This window comes from Anopheles nili, chromosome 3, assembly GCF_943737925.1.
Source record: "Anopheles nili chromosome 3, idAnoNiliSN_F5_01, whole genome shotgun sequence".
NCBI lineage: Eukaryota > Metazoa > Arthropoda > Insecta > Diptera > Culicidae > Anopheles > Anopheles nili.
The window spans coordinates 45672823-45682922 of record NC_071292.1 but is presented as its reverse complement, the minus strand read 5'-3'; the positions used below and the strand labels follow the sequence as shown (position 1 = coordinate 45682922).

At 47.6% G+C, this 10100-nt stretch overlaps 2 protein-coding genes across 2 annotated transcripts; both read right to left on the bottom strand.

The window, feature by feature from the left end:
- Positions 1–5639: 5639 nt before the first annotated feature.
- LOC128724433 (adenosine deaminase 2-like) lies at positions 5640–7498 on the bottom strand. Its single transcript, XM_053818158.1, has 5 exons — positions 7059–7498; positions 6455–6937; positions 6239–6384; positions 5822–6179; positions 5640–5748 (listed from the first exon to the last, which is right to left on the bottom strand). The coding sequence occupies exons 1-5, from the start codon at positions 7496–7498 to the stop codon at positions 5640–5642; spliced, it is 1536 nt and encodes a 511-aa protein (XP_053674133.1).
- Positions 7499–8391: 893 nt separating this feature from the next.
- Positions 8392–10100, bottom strand: LOC128724432 (guanine deaminase). The gene is made up of 5 exons (XM_053818157.1): positions 10005–10100; positions 9677–9925; positions 9440–9594; positions 8709–9352; positions 8392–8621 (listed from the first exon to the last, which is right to left on the bottom strand). The coding sequence occupies exons 1-5, from the start codon at positions 10098–10100 to the stop codon at positions 8392–8394; spliced, it is 1374 nt and encodes a 457-aa protein (XP_053674132.1).

Below are 10100 nucleotides of genomic sequence, written 5' to 3'. Positions count from 1 at the left end.
CATACGCACACACCCACGACACACGACACTAAATCACGCCATCACGGAGTGCGCCTTGGGTCACAATTGACTGCGACTTTCGAGGGGACTTTCGCCCGTTTGGTCACGAATTACCGCCACTGGAGAGTGGGGAGAGGTGCAGGGGACTTACAATTTTTCCTCAAATTGCACACACACGCACGAACACACACGCGTCATTATCGTCATCATCATCAGCGTGTGGCGGAATGCCGGAGCCTACTAAACACCCGGGAAATGGGGAATCTAACACCACACCAAGAAGAAGGCCTACTCTGACCACTTTTCCGTACGAAAATTCGATGCAAAATTACAAATTTGACATTTCCTTTTGCGGCTCCGTTTCTCTCTCGTTCCGAGTACACTTGCTCTCTCTCTCTCGCTCTCTCGATCTGATCGCAGCAAGCTATCGTGGGGCATAGTAATGATGCTGCATATGACGCTCGACCGAACGGGGACCAATTCCGTGACCCATTTTTAACACTTTTCCTCAGTTCCACCCAAGGGTGTGCGCGACATGAAGGGTGTTGGGTTGAGACGCCGCATACACGAGCAGCACTACAATCATGTCCGAAACACACAAAAAAACGTGACCCGAATGATACGTTAGAGGAGGACTGACTCCGGAGTAAAAGGAAAGAGCTCCTGTTTCCTTCACCAATTCATCGTGTGCAATCTTTCCCGATACACACAGGTGGAAAGGGGGAGAGGGGGGCACACACACACAGGTGGTACACACCGAGCACAATTGACGCCAAATGAACCACGCGTTCACACCGCGCGTTGTCTCGAGAGGCGTGTGTTTAAGGGTGAAAATGGAAAATGGCGCGCCCACTTCCCATTTTTTGCTCTAAGGCGTACTTTCACTGCACTGTAATCGATACTAATTACGAACGAGAGGGAGCATTGGACCCAGCACAATTGGCATCCAAAGCGAAACGGGATCACACGGCAATTCCAGCTCTCCCCCCAGTGACGACCGTCACACACACACGCATTCGTCTCTCACTCGCGCGCCAGGTGTTCCTTTCTCTTTCCGCACACGATGAATGAAGTTACTACGGCGCGCAGGTGATCAACCTGACAACGCCAACGACGACGGCGACGACGATAAACACAACCCGCTGAAACGTGCCTGAATCGAGAACTGCTGCGAGCGAGAAGAAATGACGCGCGTGTTGTGATTTATGGATGTTTTTCTCCCACGTTTTGACAGATTAGCAACGCATAATGACGTCTCGCGCACGAAGCGTCACCTTCTGGCCTACTGCGAGCGGTTTGGAAAAACTTTTGGTTGCACTTTGCATGGAACCGTGTGGCCACTACACGAGCAGGAGCTGGTGCTGCTGCCGAATGACCAGATTTTCCACACAACATCCCCCCGTCGTGTCGTGGACGTTCCGACGCACGAGAAGTCACAAACCCGTGGGAACTACTCTCGTGAACGCGCGCGCGTGCGTACGTTTGTGTTGCGAGAGAGAGAGAGAGAGAGAGAGAAAGGGACCGAACAGGGCACTTGAAATGGTAGAGAAAGCGGGAAATTGCATACCATTCCACCCACTCCAAAACATCGTGATGGTTGCGCGCGTCCTTGTCGTTCTTTGCTTCGAATGTCAATGCGCAGCCGTCCTTTGGCGGGTAACCAAAAACAAAAAAAAAAACGTCACCAATAAATGTGTATATTCAAATGCACAACAAACGCGCGCGCGGTTTTCGGTTGACATTTCTCAAATATTCGAAAACCAACCGCCAACGTGTGTGCGGTGGCATGGCAACCGTGTAAAAAGCACACACAAATGCCTCGCGTCGTTACACGCGCCGTGAAGCCATAAATGATAAATCCATTCGAGCTGAGGGGTCCGTGTCCTAGCCACCCCTGCTTCATTCCTCCCACCATCCACCCCACCCATGACACCGCCAGCATAACGGAGAACGACGGACGGAGGACAAAATCTCAGACATGCCAATCGCATTACGCATATACGGCGGGAAGTGTGCAAAAAAAAAGAGCCGAAGATAAAAAAAAATGTTCAACCCCCCTCCCACCCCAATAGAATGATCACGTTCGCGTTGGGTAATTTTGTCTCGCGGTTTCTGTGGACGGAGAGAAGTATGCTTGAGGAATGTGAAAAACCTGAAACCGTTGGGTGAATGTTGTCGTTGTTGTCGTTGTTGTTTTTGCTTGATTGCTGCTGCATTCTCGGCGCACCCGATCGCTCAGCGGATGTGTGTGTGTGTGTGTGTGTGCGCTTTGTGTGGCTTGGAAAGGGTTTGCAAGGGCGATTAATGCTACCGACACGCTTGTTTCGCATGCATCAACATCACAATGTCGCGCACCCTCCAAAAGCGGGGGGTAGTTCCCGAAGGGAGTAAGGCCACAGGTGAGGGCATCGGGGATAACAACAACATTAGCTCACCTTAGCGCACCCTTAGCGAGGCTTTAAGGTGTGTATGTGAAAGAGAGAGAGAAGAAGGAGGAAGAAAAAAAAACAACCCCCGACCATGAATTGCAAACCGTCGTCGTTGGGGAAAATCCACCTCATCAAAAAACCTCTTTCGATACGGCCGCGGCCGTTACTTTACCCCCTCCCCGCAACAGGCACACCAACAACCCACACACACACACGCCTATCGAACGGGAATGGCACAAGAGAAGAGAGCAATAGTTATTTGCACGTTTTCCTTTCGCGCCCTTCTTTCTCTTTCTCGGTGCTCTTTGCAAATGTATGCAAAACAGGCTATAATTTTATGTTGCTCCTAGCGTTCTCACTCTCTCTCTTTCTCTCGTTTGCTCTCTCCTGCTCTTTCGCTTCTTCCGCTCTCAGTTCCACCCGCATTCTTCCATCTTCTGAACCCAGGTGTGGCACGTTCCCTCTCTCTCTTTCTCTCCCATTGCTTCCCTTTCTTGATCGTACGGGATCGACACTAAAAAGCTGGGTGCGTTCTCTTCTCTCCCGCGTGCGCTCTCTTCTATCCCACGATCAGCGATCGCAACACAACATTAACAAAAAAAAGCTCTCCCTCACTCATATATCTGTGTTACCCCTTAACTTCTTCTACTGTTGGTTGCTGCTTACCTTACGCGATGGTATTAAGTCCAGCATTCCTTTCCTTCGGATGACGCTATCGGCGCTCTTTTTACACGACTTTTCTGTGTGTGTTTGCTGCTTCTTCCGCTTCGCTTCTTCGCTCGCCTTTGGTGATCCTCTCGGACGAAAGTCAACGGACGTCGCGGTCACACACCACAACGGAACGGGGCTGATCTTCTCGTGACAAAACCCAAACCCTGCCCCTTGAGCCCGCGTTTGGAGCTTGCTTATCCTGCTTCTCCTCGAGGGTGCAACTAATCTTTCCACCGAAGCAAGGATCTCGCACCTTGCCGTGCTCCACCACCGTGGTTCATTTGAACGCAACCGTCAGCTTTCAAGCGAGAGCAAACACACATACACACCACACAAACACACGCACGATCACACCACAGGTAGGGTAACAATGACTTTACCTCGCCCTCGTCGGCAAATGGGTAAATATTTTCCAATTGAAACCGAAACCGAACCCTCCACTTTTCACTCCAAAAGGTGCGGCCAACGCTTTCGGAATGCCTTTCCAGAGGGTTGGGACACTTAACGCACACGCACACCTTCACACACACACACACTTAACAAAGGCAGTTCCGCCTTAGGCGTTTGAAACTCGCGCGGAAACAAGGACCGATCACGGGACGAAAAAGTAGGTTGTTGTTGGGTTTGTTGCGCACTTTTCACCACCCAAAAGCCACCATCTCTCTCTCTCTGTGACGTGTCACGGGTGCCGACAAAGATCTGCACAGCAGCCAGCAGGTTGTGGCTGCAAAACAAGGGTGCACGACGATCACGATCCACGAAACCACGGCGTGTCCCTTTTTTCTTTTCTTCTCTCTCTCTCTCTCTCTCTCTCTCTTGAACCGTCGGCTACGAAAACACGACTAACGGACAAGCGGTCACGCGGGTGTTTGTCACCGTGCAGCAGCACACCGGGAAAAAAAATGCTACCACTCAGCCAAACAGAAAAAAAACGGTTAGTTGCGCGCTTTTGCGTGTACGCAAAGGGACAGGCGTTTTGCGCTACGCGAATGAACACGCACACGGTGGTTGCGCACGGGCGAGTGTGTGGCGGTTAACTGCTGCCAGCCTCCCCGTTTTGCGCTGGTGGCCACTTTCTCGGGAAAAACTTTTTGTAAAACGTGTCACACACTTGCCTTTCCCGCTTGCCAACAGGTAATACCACCTTCGCTGTGGACGCGCGGGCCAACCACACACAGAAGAGAACTGATCGCACGGCACAAACGCACCCCGCGACTGGACTGGAGCGAATGACGCGGCCTACTGTGGTGTGCAAGTGTGCTTTCTCGCTTGCACACGCTAGGGCTGGTTGCTTGTTGGTGGGTTGGACTCGGGAGGAGTGAGGACGAGTGCTGCTCCACTATCATGCCCTCACACTCCCACACAGGCACTATAGCGGCAGCATCATACATATGCCCGTTACTGTCCTCGTCATCCTCGTCGTCGTCATCGGCCGTTTCTCTTTCAACCGGGAGCATTAGCCACATATTCTCGAGGGTTAAAAGCACACGCGCGCATATGTTGTGCGTGTGTGTATGCGCATTCTCCCTCCTTTTTCGCCTTCTTCGCCCATCTGCCTTCCCTGCGGGGTTGCGTGCGCTCTCGGGTTCCCTGCTTTGGTGGCTCCTTCGTGGGCTCGCTTTCTTTCTCTCTCTCTCTCCCTCGCTCGCGCGTGTTCCCTTAATGATCGGTACGATCGTCTCGAGCCCTACCGCTGGCTCACGCACACTGAAGCAGGTGTGCCATCTTTTAACTTACCGATCAAGTTTCTCGTCGCTGGCTGGGCTGATCGCAGCCACGGGTAAAAGAGAAGCGCAAAAGGGAACTAGCTTGAAAGCAAGAAGTTGTGTGAAAGTTGGTAAAAGGCTCCTTTAGCGCGTACAAGTCGCTTTCACGCAACTTGCATGCGATTTAGCTTAGAAGTTCTGTTTATTTGATGGAAATTTTTACTTCTGCCCTTATGCAACAATTATACAGTAATTAACAGTGTTAATCTGAACCATGCTCACTCCTTTCCAATCTTAATCTTCACCCCCACACACTTCATCCCACAGATATCCCCACCATCATCTCCTGCCCTTAGATTTCCCTTTTCATAAACAAACTTGTATGTTTTACATGAGCATCAAGTACACGTGCTTTTTACCGTGTGGGAAACCCATATTTGGGTGAAAATATACAAAATTTCTTTGAACAGGTTAAACATTTTATTACAAGGCTGTATTAGGCTTGCATTCCTGCTTATTACACAATTCATAAAGTAGTTTGTTTATACTTAATTTAAATCAGGAAAAAATACTTTTTCATTTTGAGAAACGAATTAATTACTTACCATTACAACCTAAATGATCGAAAACATAAAAAACGTAAAAATGTAAAAGGTTTCAAATTATAGTGTGCATGATCAGCTGTTTTGAATTGAACTCCAAGATGAGGGATTAAAAACTATGACGCTTTTCGCGAAACTTTATTACTGTTTGATCGGCATTTTTCGCTTCATAAAACATACACAAAACTTATTCATTTTTCAGCAAAGTTTCCATCCGCCAGTTGGTTCACAAACGCCGTCCACTGGCTTTCCATCGTGTTGGTAATGTTTTGTCTTTCCGTTTCGCTTATTGTGCTATATCTATTCACGCAATGAAAGGGAAATCAACAACAGCTTCGCTTGAACAAAGAAAAACCATCCGAGAAGCACTTACTTGATGGAATCCCAAACAATCTGTTTAAGAAAACCAAGCCCGGTTTGGGGAGCGATCGCCATAAAAGCGTAATAGAAATCGAAACTCACACCTGCAGCATCCCAAAAGCCAGGATCATCGCTTGCAATCACGATCGGTATGTTTTGAGCCACGTAGAATCCAGCAGGATGATTTCGTAAATCACTCACCAAACCCAACACTTGGTTCGAGATGGGACACACTTCAATTGCAACTTGCCTTTGACGAACTGCGTGCCACAAAATGGGATGTTTCATCAACGCATAACCATGGCCGATGCGCCTTGTATCGAGCAATAACGCATCGATAATGTTTTCATCGCCCTCGGAAAAACGTCCAACTGAAAACACGTGGTTAACGAACGATTAGACGTTGAGGAGAGACGCTTCAAATTATTACCTATTTCTCCGGCATGGAAAAAGTATCTCGGTGTTGAAGAAACCCCAGAAGGATGCAGAAGCAGTGAAGCAAAGCTTTTTAACGATCGATTGACATCTTCCTGCCCGACGAGATCAAATCCGATCACAAAACCAGGATACGTCGAGCTATGGGCGAAGGTAATGTTGAGCTGAAGTTATCGCGACATTTAAAGGTTTAATCACCAACAGAAACTACCTTAAATTTCCGTACACTTTCAGCGCAATCTCGAGGTCCTGATCGCTCATATTTTTGTGCTTTGCTTGTATCAATTTTACCCCGAGAAACTTCGGATGCAGACGACGAAAATCATCCACAATGCGCTGGATTACTTGCGCCACTTCCAGTGGTCCGTGCTCTTTTCCATCCGCGTCGAAAAGTTTACTAAATGATACACGCAGCTCGATAAAGTACACATGATCGCGGTGAAACTCGTGCAGCAGCTGCCAGTGGTACGCTTCGAAGAATGGTTTGTATTGCAGAAAGCCTCGGATCGCGTCGAAACAACTCTCAAAATCGCCCCACAGCTCGTCAATGCTGGAGGACCAGTTTCGGGACGGTTTCAGCTTCATGTTGATCATCGATTCTAGCCAATTGTCGAAGGCGACGATATCGTCCTGGCGTTCCTTTCGCATGTCGTTTATATTCCTCGTTTGGTTCTCCGGGCAATAGTGAACGGGTCTGAAAGCGCGAAAGTAGACCAACTTAATAAGAAGCTTGCATAAAGTCGCAACCGAACTCACTTAGCCACTTCTTCACACTTATATGCCATGGTTTTAAGGACATTAATAAGCGAACCTACCTAACGGTGAAATAGTAACGTTCATTAACATGGCACAGCTTTGCCTCGTGACGATAGGTCAGATTCTTAACGACCCAATTCGACGACACACCAGCAGAGTTGTGCAAATGTAGCGTGGCACCTTTGGGCATTTGCTGCAGTACTTTAAAAACGGCACTGTTCTCAATAAAAGGCTTCGCATCAAAATAGTGCATTCCCGAGGGTGCTTGCCCATGAATCGATGCGCTTAGTTCGTGCATTTTCATCGTCCTTAGCACCTTATCTGCCCTTTGTTCGACGGAATTCAGAAACACTTTCCCACCGATACCGTAGTTACTTTCCGCCTCAACTACTGCCGCGCGCATTCCATCGTACTCACTGGTCCGAGGGAGTACAGTGTTGTGCACACCATTCGCACAAAAAACAACGCCATACACGAGCACCACCAGATAGTTGTACATCTCTGCAACAACCGGCAAGGATAACGGACCTTCGAGGCTCGGTTCTGGTCAATCACAGTTTGTGGAGTCCTTGCGGCTCTTAACAGACAGTGCAGAGCTCTACTAAATATCCACCGACCGATGAATTTGTGATAAATATGTCGCTACTGGCATATTGACATTTGTCTATCAAATTCATAAAGGAACATTTAATTATTTATGAACGCCTCATTTGCCCTGCTTTACCGTACGGGAAATACAATCGCGAAAGGGTTTTTTGAGCATGACAAAACACGTTTTTTTGTCAAGGATTCGAATTGCTAGCTGACTGCGGTTTTATGTTCCCGTGTCTTAGTCAGCACTTTTTGCTGTCCCATGGCAGGATTGCAGTGATATATATATGTATCAGGCATGGCATGAATAGCTGAATAGAGACTTTTGCTTTTTTTGTTTGCTCTCGAGGAAGAAATCCATCAATTCTTTTATTCAAATAGTAAAACTATGTTATTAGAAGCTAGAAGAGCTGTTCCTGCATACCATATCGTATGAATAGGTACTTTAACAGGCCTTGGCAGAAATAAAAATATAAATGCACTTAATTATCTTTTATCATTATAGACGCATCTTCTCGCGCAAAGATGACCAATGTCAAATTTGAATAATCGGTTTTAAGCAAGTAACCGGTCGGTCAGTGATATGATAAGCTTTAACTGGTAACAAATCGGTCAAAACCAGCATCCCAATTCAATGCACTGATAACCTATCACTGGGGCTAGGCCACAATTTCGGCAATGTAATCAGTTACACGATTCAGCACACGAGGTTTGTTTCTTGCATTATTTTTTTAGAACTGTCTAACAGTTGAGTCATTTATTTGAATGCGTATAGTCTCCGGTACACCATTAGATGGGCGCTCATAGCTTGACTTGTTTTCCAGCAACGTAAACCTGCGCTATGTTTCTGTCATCTCCAACGTAGACAAACTTCTGAATAAGCTCTAACAGCTGCTGGTTTTTGGTTTTTCCTTCCATCACGCTCTCTGGCAGATTGTATCCCCCGATCGGTTGATGTTCCGTATCGATTACCAATGCATCGAATTGTTTCCCTTTCTCGAAATTACCCACTTGCTTGTCCAATGCCAATGCTAGAAGTAGACCAATGTGACGATGAATAAATGCATTTACCCTGCATACAGGGAACAGGGACAAAACAATAGAACAACGCGCCTTACCTTGCGCTCCTCCGAGTGTGGCCAAAAACAGAGCCTGTTTGTAGGTGAGTGGAATGTACTTTTCTGCATTTTCTCCTCCCTCTACTCGTCCCGTTCCTTTAACGTCGTGCGTTTTCATGAAATTCAAATGCTGGGACACCCCCAAAGCGGCACGCATTGCCGCAAGGATGCTGATTTCGCTACCCCCCGACACGTCGGTGCCAAGACCAACTTTAACGCGGGCCTTCAGCAATCGGCGTACATCACAGAACCCAGATCCGAGGTTCGTGTTTGAGCTGGGACAATGCGCTATCGATGTTTCGCGTGCTGATAGCATCTCTAGCTCGGCGTCTTCCAGATGCACACCATGAGCTAACACGGTTCGGTTTGTTAGAAGGCCAACCTCATCGTACACGCCAACGTAGTGCGGTGCGCTCGGGAATTGCTCCTTAACCGTGGCAATTTCTCCCAAATTCTCCGATACGTGCGTTTGCACGTTTAAGTTGTGCTTTTTCGCAAGCTTTGCCAACTCACGCAGCAGCTCGTCGTCACAGGTAATTGCAAAGCGCGGGGTCACGATTGGGCGCACCAGTTCGCTTTTCAATTCCATCACATAGCGAATGAACTCCACATTGTCCTTAATTGATGATTCGGTATTACATTCACTGGAGCGTGTGAAATGAGAATAGATGAAGCAGATTTTTTGATGTGGAATACTAAGTGTAAAAAAGATAAATAAAACTTCCCCTTACATATAAAAATCTGGGCACATCCGGTTCGATGATACTTTTCCGACGAAACCCCGCTGTCCTTGGCGTACCATTTCGTCCACCAGTATTTTGTTGGTTTCCGTGAAAATTGATGCGAAATAGCACGCGGTAGTTGTGCCATGAGCTATGGTAGTGTTCTGTGAATGATCGTTTGTAAGTATATCAGTCGACTCCTAGCTCGATTCGATTTGCCGACAACTTTTAGGAACGATTTCCTACCACGACATACTTGTAAACCCGTGCGGCAAAGTCAGCATCGCGATAGTTTGATTCCAACGGGAATGTGTACGAATCCAACCACTCTAGGAGTGGCTTATCCAGGCCAAGACCAATATTCGGAACCTGTGGCGCGTGTATGTGGCAGTCAATGAAACCGGGCAGCAAGAACTGGGATGGCGATAATTGAACTGGTGTGTAATGTTCTCTAGGAAAACTATCCATCTGCGAACGATCTCCAATGGCTTCGATCTAAATAACCGGAAACATGTTATTTGCAACACGTAGCTCGTTAGGGATATTTTACACACTTTGGGCATATTCAAATTACCTCGCCATCGTTAACGGCGACAAAACCGTCTTCCAAAACCACAAGCTCGTCGAGCGACTTGGAATGCACGATTTGTCCGATGAAAATCTGCTTCAT